At 50.5% G+C, this 20,542-nt stretch overlaps 1 protein-coding gene and 1 long non-coding RNA gene across 4 annotated transcripts in view; one reads left to right on the forward strand and one right to left on the reverse strand.

The window, feature by feature from the left end:
* The window catches only part of MTHFD1L (methylenetetrahydrofolate dehydrogenase (NADP+ dependent) 1 like), a 1,409,858-nt gene that overhangs the window by 636,978 nt on the left and 752,338 nt on the right, over positions 1-20,542 (forward strand). For all 3 annotated transcript variants that reach the window (XM_085612491.1, XM_085612490.1, XM_085612492.1), the window contains exon 19: positions 18,417-18,485. In XM_085612491.1, the coding sequence (XP_085468617.1) occupies positions 18,417-18,485 (69 nt within the window). The remainder of the gene's footprint in view (positions 1-18,416; positions 18,486-20,542) is intronic.
* The window catches only part of LOC146821500 (uncharacterized), a 223,604-nt gene that overhangs the window by 159,511 nt on the left and 43,551 nt on the right, over positions 1-20,542 (reverse strand). The window lies entirely within an intron of this gene.

Genomic DNA, 20,542 nt, shown 5'->3' on the forward strand with positions numbered 1-20,542 from the left:
GTTGAAGAGGCCTCTTCAAGAGCAGTGTCATTCAGAAGTAAACAAATCCACATCTTGCTTGACTATATGGAACTGAAATAATAATAAAGCATAAACAGCCATTTTGAGCAAGATGGCGTTAAGCCCTAACTGAGGCCAAATTAGCAGGAGCCAGAAAGAAAACGCCCTTAAGGAGTCATAGCAAAATCGTTTCAAAGGTAATAGTACCACATTAACATATACATGTGGACGAAATCAAGTGTAAGTGCACATTTTGATGAAAGTACAAAAGCTCCTTCCACATTGAAGTAGATTCGACCCCTCCATCTTACATTTCATTCCTTAGTTTCCATTTACGGGTCAAATGCTAACCAACTTTCAGTAAGGTAATCCATTGGCCTTCGAAACAGCTATTTTTAATGGCGTAAATAGGGTGGTTGGTCCATTGCTGAAACGGGTACATGGGTATTTTAACATGTCAACTGTTCTGCCGCATTCAAAGTCCGCATCCTCTACCAAGGTTACATTTATCTTAAGAGCCTTAAAGGAAACCAAACACTACTTCTGATGGTTACTTCTACCTGCAGATGCCTCACCCGTAGAATAACCTTGGGTGTCAGAGTGGATCTGGAAAGTTTAAAGCTCTGAAGTTGCTGGTAGGGGGCCCTCGCCTGGTATCAGCACTGGAAGGAATATCAGATGACATCGCTAAAGCCATACAGCACCCCCCTTCCCAACGGTGCAATGACTTCAGTTTCCAGGTCCCTTTTTTCTGTGCCTTTGATGTGGATCCAGATCACCCTTCATCCAGAGAGTTCTGAGTTCTCGCATAAAAACAAAATCTTTAGTGCAGTATGATGTCTCCTTCCAAGCATTCAGGCTTTAATCCTTATAGAGATTGCGAGGGACACAGATGTCTATAACAGTCCCTTATTCCATCTACCTGTGGTGCTTGGAGTCGGACAGTGACTCTTGATACTGCGATTCTTGCCGCCTTATGCACCCTAAGGCTACCAAGGAGTGAGAGGCCAAGTTGTTCATGGCCTTTGTTCGCGATGACAGGCAGAGCCATCGTTGCTCAAGGCTCCGTTCAAGATCTTTCCTTCCTCGCTTTCCTTGGGGAGGGAAGCAGAAACGCAAGAAGCACAAAAAAATGGACTTGGTAGAGCGCCTAGATGTCGTTCAACTCCCACAATATATTCATTCTTGGAGCCAGAGTTTGCGGAGGGACCAACTAAAACTCCTCAGAGCAGCTCCACGCCTCTCTCTGACCCAGCCCTGGCCCCTCCTAAATCTCCTCTAGCAATTTTTGGCATTGACTGCAAAAGTTTCCAGTATTTCCGTCACCGGCTCCCTCATACCTGGAATTACCAGTGCAGGGTTTGAACCCAGCGGGGTTTCTCAACGGGATGTTAAGAATATTTACCACAGCGGGCTTTATTAACGGGATGTTAAGACTATTCACCAGGCCACGGCTCCATCCCGTGCACCTTTAGCCCCATCACGCCGTACAGCCTACCCATGTTCATGCCTTTAATGCTGGTACCATTCGGTGCTGGACCGTGTGAGCCGGTGCCTGCACCTGCTTTTACTCTGGTGCACAACTATACCACTCCTCAGTTATCGCTGCCATGGCCGGCTCTGCCACAGAAGCCACTGGCCCGCCATCTCCGAAGTCAGATCCACTGGTGCTGCATCACATGAGCTCCTTGGGTCCAAGTCAGACCACCTCAAACTCTGCGCTTACATCATGATATGAAGGACCAGCAGCATGAGTTGACAAGCGTATCCTTGGCCAGTAAGCAGGGCACCTCACCAGTAATGGAGATAGAAGCCAGCACTGGACCACGAACCCCACATGTCATTTCGCTTGGTGGTCAAGAAGCAGCCAAGGTACTGGATCTACATCTGCCATCAGTACATGTCAAAACTAATGTCTTCATGGAAATCCTTTTTCTGTCAGCACCAACCTCCGAATCCCTGCTTCCTTTCAAAGAAACCTTGGTGGAACTGGTCATCACAGCCAAGGAGAAGCCAACAACATCACTGGAGTAAACAGATTGGTGGCAAGAAGTTACCGCCCTGCATCGGGGCATCCTCCCTTCCTCTCTGCACACCTGTAACCAGAGAGCTTGGCTGTTGGGCTTCTTGCTCCTCTGGACAAGTTTCGAGTATCTTCCCTTCAGTGTCCGTAGACAGGGAGTCAAAATGACTTCAACCATGGGACAAAAAGATGTTTCCATCTGAAAGAGACACGTTAGTGATAGATTCCTTACCTTAGAAAATCCCCAGGCGTAGGACTGGATCCGGAAAGTCTTTTTGTACCAGCACCCCTGCACGTCAGTAGGTGGCATCGTGCTTCCGCGTCCGTCACTGGCGTCGTATGCGCCGAGATGACGTCACGGAGACTACTTGGGCGCCACCCATGCGCACTGACGTCAGTTCTTTCTTTTTCCGTGCCAGACAAGCGCAGATCAGGTTAGAGCACGTTCTTAGTCACTTTTTAACTACATTTTTGAGACTTTTTGTCTCCCTTTTCTTCTTGGTGCACGTAGGGATGCCTGGATTTAAGTCCTGTGGGGGGCTGCCGTCGCAATGTCGGTGGCGGACCCCCACGATGTTTGCCTCTGCTGCCTGGAGACCGACCACGACTCCCGGGACTGTCAGGCCATGGCCCCGAAGGCCTTGAGGGAGCAGCGCCGGAAGCTGCTGGAGGTCCGGCACTCGTCCCAGTGCCTTTCCAGGTCCAGGAACCATTCCCGGGAATGCTCGCGTGGCCGCAGTTGTTGCTCCTCGGGCTCCCAAGTCTTCGCCCTCGGATTCTGGTAAGCAACGACATAAAAAGAAGTCGAAGAAGCGTGTTCGCTCTCAGACGTCCCCCTGTCGGTCCTCTGATGCGGACGAGGGAGAGAGGGGTTCTGCCCCTGCGGCTCCCTTGGAGCCTGGGATTCCCATGGCCTACCCGCCTTACCTGGGTCCGTCGGCGACTCCCGAACAGGTACAAGAATATCTTGCCAACATGGACCGCCTTTTTAGGCTTCGTACCTGCGGTCCCGTATCCGGATCCTGTTGGGCCGTCGGCAGATCCGGCTTTGGCGCCACAGGATCCTATGCCATTGGCTCCTGCGCCACGAGGTCCAGCGCTGCTGGCTCTGGCCCCAGCACCACCCTCCCCTCTGGCGCCGCAGTGGGTGCAGTTTGTCCCGCCTTTGCTCAGGTTCGAGGACCATATTGTTCCTACCTGGGATCCGCATTGGGACGAGGCGCCGGCTCGGCCCCGGCCGGCGCCGTTCACGGCACCTTTTTTGACACCATATGTTCCTTCTCTGGCTCCAGCTCTGCCGCCGCGGTCTGTTCACCACACGTCAGAGGTGGAGGACGACTGGCAGGGGTCCGAGGACCCTCTTGCCCATCAGTGTGACTCCGAGCAGGACAGGGTGGACGACTTGGAGGAAGCCGGTGACCTCGATGTCTCTTCTTAACCGGGGTTTGCCTCTCCCCCACCTACCATGGAGGAGGGCGCCTCCTACACGATGGTGCTCCGTCGGGCAGCTGAGGTCCTTAACCTCGATCTTCCTACGGTGGCCCTCAAAACCAATCTCCTCACGGAGGTGCTCCAGACGGCGTCCACTTCGTCGGAGCCCCAGCTCCCCTTTAACGACACCCTCACTGACGTTTTGTTGGGCACTTGGTTGAGGCCGGCCACGAGGGCGCCTGTGGGTAAGAATGTTGCCAGGCATCACCACCTGGCGACCCCGCGTTTCTGACCACTCATCCTATGCCCGAGTCTGGTCATCCAAGCCTCGACGTAGTAGAGCACCTTTCCCACGACTCCGCCGGATAAGGACTCTTAAGAAGCTGGAACAGTTTGGCAAGCGGTTGTTCTCTTCGGCCAGCTTGGGGCTGCGGTCGGTGAACACCCCCTGCTTATTGGGCCGCTATTCCCATGCGGTGTGGGATACGGTTGCTCAGGTGTTGCCTCAGTGTCCTGAGGAGGTCCACGCTGTGCTGTCCCAAGCAGTTGCTGAGGGTAAGGATGCGGCTAAGTTCGCCATTCGGTGTGGTTTGGACACCGCCGACTCACTGGGCAGGGCGATTTCTATGACTGTGGCGCTTTGTCGCCACGCCTGGTTGAGATCCACCGGGTTCTCGCCTGATGTCCAGAGCTCGCTCATGGACACGCCCTCTGATGGCACTCGCCTGTTTGGCGATAAGGCCGACAGTGCACTGGAGCGTTTTAAGGACTCGTGCGCCATGGCCAAGTCCTTGGGTCTTTCCACAAAGAGCCCGGCCACTCTTGGTTTTTGTTCCTTTCGTGGCCACGGCAGAGGCGCCCACGCACGTTCCTTCAGCAAGCCTGTGCAGAACCAGCCTCAGCGCGGCCACGGATGCCGCTTCTGCAGGGGGCGGGTCTGGGAATCAGCTTGGGGGTCAGTCCACCTCCGCCCCCGCTGATTCCACCTCCAAGCCTTCCTAATCCGAGCTTTGTGGAGCACCCCACGCCAGTGGGTGGCAGGATCCGCCAGCACCTCCCCCACTGGCGTGATATCACATCGGACAAGTGGGTGTTGCAGATCATCCGCAGGGGTTATTCTCTTCCCCCTTCAGTCCTCCCCTCCCGCCATGCCACCTCGGTGCCACCGCATGTCGGGGGATTACTTGGTTGTGCTCCAGCAGGAAGTCACGGCCCTCTTGGCCAAGGGGGCCATCGAGCGCATTCCTGGGCCGGAAGTAGGGAGTGGTTGTAATTCCCACTACTTTCTGGTCCCCAAGAAGGACAAAGGGGGTCTGCGTCCCATCTTGGACCGCCGGAACATCAATCGTTTCCTCCGGAAGGAGAAGTTCAAAATGCTGACTCTGGTTCAGGTCTTGGCTGCCCACGACCCTGGAGACTGGATGGTAGCGTTGGACTTGCAGGACGCATATTTTCACATCCCTGTCCTGCCGGCCCACCAGCGTTGCCTGCGGTTCACGGTAGGCCAGGAGCATTTTCATTGTGCTGTGCTCCCCTTCGGCCTTACCAGTGCCCCTCGGGTGTTCACGAAGGTGATGGCGGTGGTCACAGCTCGCCTGCGCAGGTCAGGTCTGTCAGTCTTCCCTTACCTCGACGACTGGTTGCTGAAGGCGGGCTCACCCGAGGCATTCGTCAACCACCTTCGGACTATGGCCAACCTCCTGCATCTACTGGGGTTCTCCATCAATGTGCCGAAGTCACACCTGAGTCCCTCTCAGAAGTTCTCCTTAATCGGAGCGGTTCTGGATTCGACGCTGTTTCGGGTTTATCCTCCGAGCAGCGAGTCCGGGATATTCAGGCTATGATTCCGATCTTTCAGCCTCTATCCTGGGTTTCAGTCAGGATGACCCTCTGACTCCTGGGCCTGATGGCCTCCTGCATCCTGCTGGTGTCACATGCCAGATGGCATATGCGGGCTCTGCAGTGCGACCTGAAGTTCCAGTGGGCGCGCAGCATCAGGGCGACCTGTCCGATCATGTCCGGATCTCGGAGGGCACTGCACGACAATTGCAGTGGTGGCTCATGAATTGTGATTGAGTCAATGGCAGATCCCTCTCCATTCCCCAACCGTAGCACACAGTGGTGACTGTGGCGTCCCTCGTGGAATGGGGAGGCCACTTGGGGGAGGCGGAGATCAGAGGACTCTGGTCTGCGGCCGAGTCCCGGCTCCAAATCAATCTGTTGGAGCTTTGGGCGATCCGGCTTGCACTGAAGGCATTCCTTCCCTCTCTCCAGGGAAGTGTCGTGCAGGTGTTCACGGACAACACCACCGCCATGTGGTATTGCAACAAGCAGGGCGGGGTGGGGTCGTGGACCCTATGTCAGGAGGCTCTGCGCCTCTGGACATGGCTGGAACGTCAAGGCATTACCTTGGTGGTTCAACAGCTGGCAGGTTCTCTGAACGCCAGGGCGGACGAACTCAGCCGCCGGTGCATGGTGGATCACGAGTGGCATGGGGAGAGCCTTAGTTAGATCTATTCGCCACCGAAGTGAACATGCAATGTTATCAGTTCTGCGCGGTGGAATTTCCAATGCGTCACTTTCTCGGCGACGCTTTTCGTTGCGAGTGGAGTTGCGGTCTCTTGTATGCCTTTCCGCCTATACCACTTCTGGCCAGAGTGCTGAAGAAGATTCGGCGCGACCGGGCCAAAGTCATTCTTGTGGCTCCGGATTAGGCGCGAAGATACTGGTATCCCGAGCTACTCAGCATGGCGATCGATCCCCCGATCCGACTGCCTCTTCGTGAGGATCTTCTGTCGCAGCAGGGGACGGTCCTCCACCCTAACCTGTCCAGCCTCCTCCTCCATGCGTGGAGATTGAACGGCGACAGTTGACAGCTTTCAATCTGCCTTTCAAAGTCTGTGATGTCATTTTGGCAGCCAGACATCCCTCCACTAAGACAGTGCATGCCTGCCGGTGCAACAAGTTTGTAGCATGGTGCGCAGCAAAGTCTATGGATCCCCTTTCTGCCCCTCTTTTTGAGGTCCTTCTGTTCCTCCTCTCCTTGGCCCAGCAGGGCTCTGCTCTGGGCACTATCAAAGGTTATCTTTCGGCCATCTCCACCTTTCTGAGGCTTCCAGATCAGCCTAGTCTCTTTAAGTCCCTGGTTGTTAACCGTTTCCTGAAAGGCATTACGCACACGTTTCCTCCTGTGCCGTTCATAATGCCTCAATGGGACTTGAATCTGATGTGCGCTCCCTTCGAGCACCTTCATACCTGTCCTTTGCGTCTCCTTACTCTTACGACGGCTTTCCTGGTAGCTATCACCTCTGCCAGAAGAGTGAGTGAGCTCCTGGCTCTTTCTTCCAAACCTCCTTTCCTTTCTGTTCATCCAGACAATGTGGTGTTAAGGACCCGTCCTTTTTTGCCAAAGGTTGTCACGCCATCCACATCGGGCAGCCCATCACTTTCCCCTCCTTTTTTCCGCCTCCGTATCCTTCAAGGGAGGAGGAGAGGCTTCACCGTCTGGACCCAAAACGTGTGCTCGCATTATATCTTCAGTGTACACAGCAGTTCCGGGTGGATGACCAGCTCTTTGTTGGCTATGTGTGAGCCAAAAAGGGTCGAGCTGTGTGCAAACGAATCATCTCGCGGTGGGTCGTTCTGTGCATCAAAGCATGTTACTCCTTGGCTAAGAAGGATCCTCCTGTGGGGCTGCGTGCCCATTCTACCAGGGCAACGGCAGCCACTACTGCCTTGGGACGCAGTGTTCCCTTGCAGGACTTTTGTCAGGCAGCTAAGTGGGCCTCGCTGTACACATTTACCAAGCATTACTGCCTTGACAGTCAAGTCCGAAGAGACCGCTTTTTTGGCCGTTCTGTTCTGCGTGACTTTCTGGTGTAATCTGTTCGCAGACCCTCCCATCGGGGTTGGTATTGCTTGGGTGTCTATTCTAAGGTAAGGAATCTATCACTAACGTGTCTCTTTCAGATGCACAAGTTACTACTTGTGTAACGATATATCTGTAAGAGACATTAGTTAGTGATAGATTCCTTACCGCCCCACCCATCCTCCCCGTTCTGCGAAATGTTTCTAGGGTTAAGGTCATCCCCTTTCAGGGTCCTAGTTTCATGGCACCAGTGGTAATTTTCTTGCATGGCTCTGCGTTCCTGGCGCGAAAAGTCGTGTACAGAACTGACGTCAATGCGCATGGGTGGCGCCTAAGTAGTCTCGGTGACGTCAACTCTGACGCCTGGGGAATATTGTAAGGTAAGAAATCTATCACTAACTAATGTCTCTTACAAATATATCGTTACACAAGTAGTAACTTGTGCGACGGGCAGCATGGCTTTGAAGTCCCAACTGCTTTCTAGCATGGTATAAACTTGCCTTATGTTACATAGTCTAGTTAGTCTCTCCACATGTCCCGGAGGACATGAGAGCATGCTTTCAGGAGGCCTTCAGATGGACAAAATGCCTCCCATCATATCTTCCAAGTATGGCCTGGACACTGTAGATTCTGTGGCACGTGCCATGGGGACCTCTGCCTTTATAGGTTGACATGTGTGGCTTTGGATTTGCGGTTTTTCATCTGATGGGAAGGCTAACCTTATGAGCCCCCCCCCCCCCCCCCACCCCCTTTGATGAAGCTTCTTTATTCGTGGGCAAAGCGGACTCTGCCTTGAAACATTTTAGGGTGAGCAAAACCAGAGCAAAGCCACAGCCTGGTCACCCCACCATCTCCACTTCCTGCAAGAGAAGGTGGCAGCACTCCTCCTGACAGGAGGCGTGGAGTTATTGTAAAAGCAGGAAATTGGGCAAGGATGTTCCTCCTGTCTGTCTTGTTTCCAAGAAGGATGTTTGTGTTTGTCTGATCACAGGACCGGAGTCTTTTCCTCCGGAAGGAGAAGTTCAAGATGCTGAACCTTGCACAGCTACTTCTGGCGCTGGAAGTAGGAGACTAGATGGTGTCTCTCAACCTGCAGGATGTGTATTTCCACATTTCGGTCCCAACAGAAGTACTCCCATTTTGTGGTGGTTTCTACCCATTGCCAGTTTGCAGTACTCCCGTTTGGCATCAGCACTTTTTTTAAGGTACTTTATTAAGTTTGTAAACAAGGCAAACGTATCTCTATTTACATGGGATACATTCAGTAACGTATAAAGTGAACAGCACAGCATATGCGCAATCATTTATGAGCATGTGAACGTGTCTCTAAACTGTTAACCTGGTTATAGGTACTCTATTAGTGTTCTGTTATGGATATTTTCTTGCGCAGATTTAACTAGTGAGGCACCACTCAACAGAGGGTGAGGAAAAAAGTAAATCAAACCATGTGAAACATTAACGAGCGCCTGTGGCGGACAATGAAAAATTTCCTAGCTTTCGTAACGGAAAGTTTCAATTCTATTAAGGACTCGGAGGCGAGGGTTAGGCTTTTCTTTCTTCCATTGTATTGAATAGCAGCCTTAGAAAAAACAACAGTAGGACTTCATTACCCATGACTCCTTTGGAGAAAAACAACAATGCCATGCAACAATCCATTGTCCAATCAGGCACCTCCTGGGATCATAACAAGCCCTGCTCTGTGCTGGACGTCCTCTTTCTTCCTGCGACAAAGCTGACCGTCCGCATTCCTAGTCCTGCTTCGGCGACTCTGTCCCTGCAGGCAGAAAAAAGGAGTCGTAAAATCTGCGAATCAGTCACCAGCACAGAAGCAAAAGGCAATATTCACAATAGGCACCACTGAACAGGAAAACGCTTTACTTACGCCTGACGACACATCCTGATGAGCCCGGGTGTGGCCAGGAGTATCCTGAGGGCGGGCTAATCCTCGCCTCCGAGTCCTTAATAGAATTGAAACTTTCCGTTACGAAAGCTAGGACATTTTTCATTCTATGTCAGGACCCAGAGGCGAGGATTAGGCTAGTTCAAAGCTTATCCACCACCAGGTACACAATGGAGGTGACTGGCTAGAAGTAAAACCTTTTAAAGGTTGACTCGGAAGACCAGTCTGCCGCATTCAAGATATCCTCCAAGCGTTCTCCTAGCGCAAAGGCCTTGGATGCCATAGCACCCTGAGCGGAGGGTGCTCCGAAGACCTTAGTGTCGATGCCGGCCTCAACATCACCCAACTAAACCATCTTGCAATCGTCGGGGAAGAGATCGCCCGAAAAGGCTTCCGCAAAGCAATCAGAAGCTGACTCTCCCCATGAGGGCGAACGTCCTCAGTCATAGCCTCATAAGCTCTGATACACCTGACAACACAGAGTTTGGGGCAGTCCGGGAAGGCCGGATAAGAAATGACCCGAGACTGGGTCTTGTTGCGCCGGGACACATGGAAGGTGACTCCTTCCGGCGTGAAGGATCTCCCCGTAATATCCAGGGCACAAACATTCGAAACCCGTCTGCAGGACACTAAACACAACAACATGGCCAGCTTTGAAGACAGGTCTTTGTTGCTGGGCCATTCCGACAAGAAGCGTAAGACCTTATTCACATCCCAGTGTACCGAATACCACGGTTCAGGAGGAAGAGAAAGACGAATCCCCTGAAGGAGCTTCCGCACCAGGGAATGGTCGCCCACAGGATGATCCGCCACCACAGTGTGTCCAGCCGAAATCGCAGAGCGAAAGGTATTAATTTTCCTGTAAGCTAACCCCTCCGAAACCAGGGAAGCCAGAAAATTCAGAATGTGAACATCTGCCCCCACGGGATCCAAACTCTGTTGCAGACACCAACCCATCCATCGGGACCACGCCGAGCGATACCGCTTGACGGTACCATCTGCCCATGCTCTGGATAGGAGCTCTGCAGCGTGGAGCGAAAGCCCAGAGACTTGCCATCGAGACCTGTAATCCGCCACGCCATCAAGGCCAATGAGCCGCTCACTATCAGGGGATGAGGGCTGCCCGCTGGATTGAGCAGGATATGAGGGAGCCAGGGTAGACGGATTGGAGAAGCCCAGGAAAGTTGCATCAGAACTGGAAACCAGGATTGCGCTTTCCAAATCGAGGTAATCTGCACCATATCCGCCCCCTGCCGATGGACCTGCGTCGTCAACCTCATGATCATAGCGAAGGGAGGAAATGCATAACCGTTCTCCAACGACCAATCCTGAAGGAAGGCATCGGTGGCTGACGCTCCTGGATCTGGCCGCCCACTGAAGTACCTGGGAATCTGAAAGTCCAGGCGAGAGGCAAAGAGGTCGACAGTAAAAGGACCCCAATGCTCCTGCAAGGTCAGGAACACCGGTCGGAAAAGCTTCCACAAGCTGGAGTCTCGAAGATGCCGAGACTGCTAACTGTCTACCTGATTGGCCGCCCCAGTAAATGCTCTGCAATCACAGACACTTGATGGGCCAGGCAGTATTCCCGAAAATCCTTGGCCAAATCTGCCAGGGTTTTGGAACGCGTTCCTCCCAAATGATTGATGTAGCGTACTGCCGCCACATTGTCTATTTTGAGGTGGACACACGAGTGAGCCCCGTCCTTCGTCCAACAGCTGACCGCGAAAGAGCCGGCCATGAGCTCCAAACAATTGATGTGGAGGGAGCCTTTCTCGGCGGACCAACTGCCTCCTGTAGTGAGCTCGCCACAATGTGGTCCCCAACCGGAGCCGCTGGCTTCGGACTCGATCACCATGTCGGGACGGGAACCAAAAACGGCCCGTCCGTTCCACGCTTCCATGTGGGAGAGCCACCACTGAAGCTCGTCTCTGACCTCCTCGGACAACGGTACCTTCTGAGCGTATGTCAAACCCCTGCGGAGGTGGAACGCTTTGAGACGCTGAAGGGCCCGAAAATGCAAAGGACCTGGAAAGATGGCCTGAATCGAGGCTGACCGGAGCCCGACTACCCTGGCAATGCTGCGGAGAGACGTTAGTTGTTTCCGAAGCAATTGCCGGATCTCGTGACTGATCTTCGTCATCTTCCTGGAAGGCAGACAGAGTCGCAGCCACTGAATCGATCACAAAACCTACAAAAGTGATCGAGCGAGTGGGGTGGAGGCAAGACTTCATTTGGTTTATGACAAACCCAAGAGATTGTAGAAGATGTACCACGGAACGGAATTGGAACAAGAGAGTCTGAGGGCACTGATGTCGGAAGAGCATGTCGTCTAGATAGACAATCATCCTCATGCCCTGCGCCCTTAACGCTTCCACCACCGGATGTAACACCTTGGTGAAACACCAAGGGGCGGACGACAGGCAAAAGGGAAGCGAAGTGAACTCGAAAATCTGGCCGTGCCACCGGAACTGCACGAACAGACGATGGGGCGGGAAGATGGGGACCTTCAGGTAAGCATGCTTGAGGTCCAAACGGACCATCCAGTCGTTGGGACGCAACAGATCGCGGAGGAGGTGGATCCCCTCAATTTTGCAATGCCGGTAGACAAGCCATTCGTTGAACTCCCGAAGGTTTATCACCGGATGCTGTCCGCCATCCTGCTTCTGATCCAGAAAAATGTTGCTGAGGAAGGCCCCGGGCTGGGGATGGGAGTGGCAAATTGACCCTTTGCGCAGGAGCTCCTGGAGCTCGAGGCGTATCAATTCTGCCTCGACACCAGAGAACCTTATTGAGGCTGGAGGAGAGGACTGGACTGGGGAACCGAAAAACTCTGTGAAACGCCTGTACGGTTTGAAGCACCCAAGCGTCGGACATCAGAGCCCGCCAATTGTCCAGAAACTGGGCCAACCTGCCCCCCAAGCATTGACATGAGACAATCATGGAAGTTACCGTGATTGGCTGGGCCGCCTGCGCCTCTCCCACCGTTACGCTGGCCTCGGCGACGGGAATGGCCTCTTGTGGGGTAGAAGCCACCAAAATGTGAGGAGTCCTGGTATTGCCCCCTCTGGGATTGCTGACCTCTGCCAGAGGCTGCTTGCGAGAACTGGCCAGCCGAGCGCCCCCTGAAATGACCGGCCCCTCCGAAAACCTGCGCATTGAAAATGCGCTTCACCGTGGACTGCGCCCTGTCCAGAGAATCAAATGTGGACACGAACTTGCCAAGTTCCATAACGAATGGGTCTCCAAAAAGACCACCCTGCGCCACCGGACCCGCTTCAGATGTCGCCAGTTCACCTAGCTTTGGGTCCAATTTGATGAGAAGTGACCTGCGCCTTTCCGTAGAAATGGTGCAGTTCGTATTCCCCAGGAAAAAAATGGCCCGTTGGGCCCAACTGGACAGTGTTTCGGGGGAAATAACGGCACCCGATGCTTTGGTGTCCTCAGCCATATGCAATTTTTTAACTAGGGGACCTGTGATGTCTAGTAACTTGTCCTGGCAGGCACCACAGGATCGGTCGATGCCCTTCTTCGGGTCTTACTTGGTAAGAAAAGTAGCCATTCTGGCATCAATCTCGGGCGTCACCGCCACTTTCCCTTCCAGGGATGGGTGCGGACATTCGTACCGAAGGCGTGAGCGGACTCCCTGATCGAGGTGTTTCCGAAGGCAAGCCGCCACATACTTGGCCACCTTATCGCAGGGAGACCCACTGTGATAAGCGGGGATGCCAAAGGTCCTCTGGATCAAGGAGGTCCGATGGAACACCACCCTGAGAACCTGAGGGTTGAGGACGTTCCACAGAACCGGAAGCAGAGGGGCGCCACGACCTGCCCTGGTCCGATTCGCCATCAGAAGCACCCTGGGAGTCCTCCGAAGCAGGAGTGGAAGGCACCGGATCGGGAGCTCCTGCAGGTGGAGGATCAGCCGGGGAAGGATCCGCCGGCAAGGCTGTGGTATGGGCGTCCAAAAAAGGCTTGTCGCAGTCTCTCAAAGGCATCAGAATCCACCCCATCGGAATGGGGACGCTTACGCGGTTGCTCAGGTTGGGAAGCGGGGCTCAACTTTGAAGGTAGGGAGCCAGAAGGCCCCGGAGCGTCTTCCCTCGCACGGAGGTGTTCAAGGAGTTTCGCCAGGTCATCCAACCTCCTCTTCAATCTCTTCTCCAAAGGAGCTACCGCCTCGGAGACGGCCTTTACAATGGAGGAGTCAACCGCGTCGCAGAATTCATCCGACAGTGGGAAATACTGGGATTCCTCCTCCTCATAATAATCGTCAAACTCCTCCATGTTACCCAAAGGAGAAGCTGAGGATATGAGGTAAGTAAGATAGATATCGGTGGCCACCCACCAGGTAAGAGCGAAGTGAAAGGGACGTCACCCAGGTCAAACAGATGGAGAAAACCAGGCCCGCCCCATCAAAAGTCAAACTTAGAGGGCCTGCACTAGGCCCCAAAGCAGCACACCAATCGCCCTAACACTTAATGCGGGCCAAAAGCAATGCCTGAGCACTCTCAGAGGTGCACGGTAACTATATGGGACAATCTTACCCCCGCGGGGGTGTTCAAGCCTCAGGCAGATATCGGCTGGTGCGAGAGAGCAGGGACGCGGGCAGAGACGCTCAGCAACGGCCGCTGAATGCCGCAACCTCCGCTCGCGTCGCGCGGAGGAGAGACTAGCGCCAGAAGGGTAAACCCAGGGATGCGTGCCCTCTCATGGTCGGCGGACCGCCACACTCCCGCCGGTGTGAGGAACTGTTGCGCAGCCGCGTAGGAGCAGACAGAACCTTTCCGCAGATGCTCCGAAACACTGAACCCTCTAAGACGGCTGCGGCAAAACAAACCTGGAAATAAACACGGAGCAGACGCTCCGAAACCTCAGGGACAACGAAGAACAGCGCACACACTGAGCAGAAGCTCCCAACAAAATATCAATTGAATTCCCAAACAATAGAGACAGCAAGGTCCGTAAGCTACTATGACAATCCACAATAGAAAGTGCCCCCAAACCACCAGCCCCAAATGTGACTGAAGGAAGGACACTTACCTGAGGGAGGCTGCTAGCAGCGAAGAAAGAGGACGTCCAGCACAGAGCAGGGCTTGTTATGATCCCAGGAGGCGCCTGATTGGACAATGGACTGTTGCATGGCATTGTTGTTTTTCTCCATAGGCTTCATGGGAAATGAAGTCTTACTGTTTCACTGTTGTTTTTTCTAAGGCTGCTATTGAATAAAATGAAAGAAAGAAAAGCCTAATCCTCACCTCCAGGTCCTGACATAGAATCCTCAATGGTTGATTAGCTCAGTGGAAGGCAGGACGGGCAGCTTGCATGCTGCATTTAAAATTGTTTGGTTGTGCAGGTGAAAACGTACAAGACTGGGGTGTTAGAGCAGTGCATCTGATGGGTTCCCTAGTCCCCCAATGCTCCACCCCCAGTAGAAGATGGCTGAAGAGACCAGTGAAGTACTCAAACCAGGGATCATGTATTCGACGTGGGCGAGTGTCATCTCTGGGTTAAATCTGTTAGTACTGAGCAGTGCATCTCACCCCTGGGAGAAGTACTTTCTCATGCCCTTGGTCTCTTCCTATCGAAATGCACCACTCTCTGCCTCTGCCCAGACTAACACCGATAGTTACCACATAGACAACCTTGCCATTACGATTGCTTTCCAGTATAAAGTCACCATATATTTTGCAAGAAGTAAAGCAAGGACTATAAAGCAGGCTACAGGCTTTTTCTTGGGAGTTTCCGAAACTGCCCTAATGCGCAAGCTTCGCAACTGTGTAGTTTGACATTACCTGTGGTTTGACAGAGCTGTAATGTGACCCCTGTCCAGTACTGTGAAAGGAATGGACAGGACCATAGCATGTGGCTCATGTCAGCACTAAGCAAGTGACAATGTGTGCAGTAGGAGTGAGGTAAGCTGTGTAAGAGGATGAACTAGATGAGCTTGAACCGGATGGTTCTGAACACCTTAGCGGGGTATTCTAATACTCTGTCCCATTCTTTGTCATTGAAGGACTTCCCAAGGTCTGCCTCCCATTTTGCCCTTGGGCCAGCCGGAGATACCAATGTGTATTCTCTCAGGCCCGCTGGTCAACAATCTAATGAGGTGTCTGCCACGGTCCATGACATCAAGACACTGAAGAACCACATGTAGTGGCGGTCCATTAGCTTTCATGCCCCAGTCCTGAGTGAAGCACTCTGATCAAAGCTTTGTAACTTAAGTGCCTAGTAGGAATGTCATATTGCTCATTAATCTATTTGAAATTTGGCATCGGCACCATGAGTCTTCACCAAGGTGATGCTGTGGTTGCAGACCATCTTAGAAAGCCAGGCATCCCAATATTTTTGTACCTGGATCACTGGTTGATCACAGCTGTATCACTGGACATTATGACGCATCATCTACAGTTAACAGTCTCTCTACAGTTTGACTTGTGCTTGTCAATCAACAGACCCAAATCTCACCTGAGTCGCAAGCATCTCACCTGGAGTCCTCTAAGCATGTCCTGTTATAGGGTCGGTGCTGCACTCTACCCTTCTCTGTGTCGTTCCTCCTCCTCCTGAAAGAATTTGCGACATCCAGCAAATGGTCCCATCCTTCCTGGAGGGTGCACAAGTTCCGGTCCTGAAAGTTTTGAGTCTGCCACCTTCTTGATTTGTACTGGTCACACATGCACGTTGGCAAATGAGGGCTCTGCAGTGGTGCCTCTACAGGCAGTGGTTCCAGCACAGGAGAGACCTGTCTGACTCCAGTATGATCTCAGTGTGCTGCAGTGGATGTGCTGTGGTAGGGGAACGAGGTGAACCTACCCCATGGGATGGTCTTCAGCCTCCTCCAACTGTGTCCATGATAGTAATAGATGCCTGAACTCTTGGGGGGGGGGGGGGGCTTATCTAGAGGATCTGAAGATCAGAGGGCTTAGTGTCCTGTGTAGCACCTGTTCCTCATCAACCTGCTGGTAATGCAGGTGATTCGGCTAGCGCTCAAGGTCTTCTACCTCTCATTCCAAGGTCAGTCCGTCCAGATCTCGACAGACAATACAATAGCAATGTGGTCCATGAACAAGCAAGGGGGGTATGGTCTCAACTCTTTTGCCCTAAGGTAATCTTGGGCACGCCACCAAGGGATCAGGTTAACAATCACCTGGCGGGGTCTCAGAGTGTCAGAGTAGACATCCTGAGCAGGTTTTGTCTCGCTGATCCAATTTGTCTTCTGTTGGAGGTAGTCAAGGACATCTTCACTCAGTGGGGCAGGCGTTCCTCAGGTGGACTTATACGCCTCCTTGGAAAATGCTTAATGCCAGCTGTATGTCCCCTGGTCAAGCTACCATTCTGGCTATGCCTTCTCTCCCAGTAAGGGAGAATGGTGCTGCATCCCAATCTCTGAGGCATCTGCCTTCATGCCTGCCTGGAGATTGCGCAGGGACACTTAAGCTTCTTTCAGCTGTCACCGAAGGTGGTGGACGTCATACTGTCAGCTCATTTCCCTTCCATGAAATACATTTATTCTGGGAGATGGTACAGTTTTGCTTTGTGGCGCACAGAGCACCAAAGACTTGCATGATGTTTTGTCCTAGATTCTGCAGTTTGCGCTCTCCCTAGACCAAAGGGGTTTGCAATAGATACTGTAAATGATACTTTGCTGTGTTGTCGGCATTCCTCTGTCTCCCAGAACCTCCTTACCTGTTCAAATACCCTATTGTGATGTGGTTTCTGACAAGGTTAAGTAATCTATACATGCCAATTCCCTTTGTTATGCCCCAGTGGGACTTAGATTTTTTGTGTATTCTCAATTTGAGCCCCTGCACAGTTGCCACTTGTAGTTGTTCACCACCCCAAACATTGTCTTGATGGTTATGACCTCAGCCAGATTGGTCAGTGAGTTTCAGGCCTCGGGCTCCTTTCCATGCTATACCCCCTTTTCCCTGACAAATTGGTGCTGAAAACCAGGGCTTCCTTCCTTCAGTGGTTGACTCTTTCACTTAAGTCAGTTCATCATCCTGCCAACCTTCTTTCCCCTGCCCACCTTCTTTCCCCTGCCCCACCCCACGGAGGGGGAGCAGCTTCATGGGTTTGATCCTAGACAGGCTGTCAGTTTCTACCTAAACCGCACCAAAGAGTGCTGCTTTTCCAAGAAAGGCAAAGCGGTCCAGAAGGGGAATTTGTCCAGGTGGATAATTCTTTGCATCCATCAAGACCAGCTATGCTTTGGCCTCTCAAGACACTCATTCCACCAGTGTCAACTAATCATTTTCCACTCTTGCCAGAGGGGTTCCAATCACGGATCTTGACTGTGTCAACATCATCCCTATACACTCTTAAGCATTGCTGCCTGGATACCAAGGTGCCAGTTCGCCAAATCAGTCTTGCAAGATTTCCTTATTTAATCACCCCTCAACCCTCCTCCTAGGAAGGTTACTGCTTGAGAATCTATTCTACAGATGTGGAATATGCAGGTAGAAGTGTCCATCATAAGAAAAAGTTACTTACCTGCGGTAACGATCTTTCTGGTGGATACTCTTATCTACCTGCAGATTTCTCTTCAATCCCTCCCGCTTCCCCTTTTTAATGGAAGTGTTATAGGAAAAGATTAATAAGATCTCAATGCAGGTTGATACTTCACCGCTCAATGCTATTTGGTCCACTCGCCTAGAATGTTTGCGAAAACACTGATGGAAAATGAAGCGCTCTTGCTGGGGTGGCGCACTATATAGCTTTGTTTAAGTCATCCGACATCACTTACGGCATCAATACAAGGTCAGCGCCCCCTACTGGTGACTTTAAAGCTTTGATGTTTCCGAATCCAGTCTGAAGCCTGGTATTATTCTACAGGTGAGGAATCTGCTGGTAGAGTATCAACCAGAAAGATTGTTACTACAGGTCATTAACTTTTTATTTGTCACACAATTAACTTGAGTGAATATTTAAATTTAACTTGACCCCCATTTATTTAGCATTTTACTGCTAAATTAAAATTGAAAAACCAAATTAAAGATCTAAGAATTGCAACTGACGCAATGCTGTGTGTCCTTAATGTAGGTGTTCCTGTAAAAAGGTGTGTGTTGCTTTGTTAATGTGTTGCCTCAGTCTGTGTTTAACTCTCCATATAATGTTTCCTTACTAAGTATTTCAAACAATTGATTAACAGGTACTAGACACAATTGGCTTTTACATTGGTAATTTTTTTCATCTAGGGAGTGACGGGTGCTCTTTCTGTTTTAATGAAGGATGCCATTAAGCCTACACTGATGCAGACACTGGAAGTAAGTTCCACTAACACATCTGGTCTTTGCTCCCTTTTGTTTTCCTTGTATAATGCCATTCTTGTATCAGCCTCCGCCACCACTCCTTTAAGGAAATTATTTTATTTTATAATTTTGCACTATACAAATGTAACTTTTCAAAAACAAATTAAAGTGTGTTGAAGCTTTCACTGTGAGGCTTATTTTAGTCTTAAGTCAAGATGTCTGATCACTATATGGTTCATTTTTACAAAAAGGGATACCTCTCTCACCAGCGATAGAAAAATCTTAACATCGGAAGTTCCTTACATTAACTCGGAGTCTGGTCAATTAATGTCCTTTGTCACCTTATACGAATGTGTTTTTCCTATGTACTGAATTTGGATATACACTTAAATAGATTATACCAATCTTTAATCATAAGCCATATCCTTTGGCTATATCAAACATTTTCTTTTTTTATAAAACAATTCATGCATTGTTGGAGATAAGACTTAAACATCTGGATACCACAAACAAGAAAACACAGCTAATTATATGTGCTTTTGAATTGGACACATTAAACATTACGAACGTATCACAAACACATGAATTTATACATTTGTGGAAACATTTGTAGTGCTTATATGTCCTACTCTACTTATGTGCAGAGGCCGGTCTGCTTGGCTCCACGATACTTATTTATTGCGTGGTCCTGGTGAGGTCAGAGTAAAAAATAAGGAGGTTCTTGTCTATATTCTTCAGATTAGACTGTCCCTCATTTTGCACAATGTTTAAATATGTTAACTCTTGGCCTCAGAAATTTGGTGCCGATGCGTTTCAACCTTCATCATGGGACCATGGCATGTTTTGACAGAAGGTCTTCATCAGAGCGGGAGAAACTTTTTTGTAGGACCCTGCAATTACATGATACAGGACATGAGGGTGGTGTTAACTGTCAGTTAATGTATATGTGCAATACTGTATCTGATTTCTTTTTTCTCTTTAATTATGTACATACCGGGAAATTCTTGGGCGTGTAAACAGAATCCAACTACGACTGAAATCTGTCAGTGGTGTTGTCTTATCTCATGTATTGTGTTATTCTTCTTGTCGCTTTAATTTTCACTCTGTCTGTTGATTGTAAAGGGAGGGAGGAGGAGAAGGAAACTTTAAGACTTGTTGTGCCTGCCCGACTCGCAGTTTAATCTCTAAACGCATAAAGTGTAATGGTGCCAGAAATAATACACCATACACATGGAATTAATCTAATTATTTATTGTAATTACGAAAGCCCACAAACAGCTGGTAATAAGAGAATGTCAGTCACAGCCAGTGGGAAGAAGAATGCCACGCCGTAACAGTGACGTGTGTTAAATACGTATTCAGAATTCCAAATGACGTAGGATGTGTCCGCCAATGGGATTGAGCGTAATACAGTATACATCATCCAATTAGGTATACAACATCGCCCCTTCTATATAAGTTTAACATTGAAATGCAAAGTACACACCAAAACGTTTTGACAACTAAATGGTACCTAGACCACCCATTGCATTAACATGTCCGTCAATATACAATATAATCTTTATACAAGTTTGGAAAACGAGATACTCTTCCAGATGTGGTGCATGTGCTCTCATTTTTTATATGAGACGAAGCCTCACTCTTTGATGAATTACTGCAACTTGTGTCATCAACATTTGGGACACTTGCCCTATGGATCTCAGCCTGGGTTACGTTTTGACTATTGCCCTCACACACCTCTTCAGAACCATGATGTGCTAGTGGTCTAGTATTTTAATTAACTCTGAATGGACCAGACTTTTGTTTCTCATTTTTCTAATTTATAACAGATCCAAATATCTCACTATCCCTTTCACCAAAGTTATACCAAATGTTGCTTTGTTCATTGTCTGCACTTACTCTACCTTCTTTAAGTATCAAGTCTTTCTGGTTGTCTTTGAGTTTAATGACGTCGGCTTTATGCCTCCATCCTAATTTTTGCAAACCAACTGAACTATTTGATACATCCATCACTTCTTGAGGCTCATAGTATTTAGATTCTCCTTTAAATTTTACAAAAGGTTTCTTGACTA

This window comes from Triturus cristatus, chromosome 6, assembly GCF_964204655.1.
Source record: "Triturus cristatus chromosome 6, aTriCri1.1, whole genome shotgun sequence".
In the NCBI taxonomy this organism is placed as follows: Eukaryota; Metazoa; Chordata; class Amphibia; order Caudata; family Salamandridae; genus Triturus; species Triturus cristatus.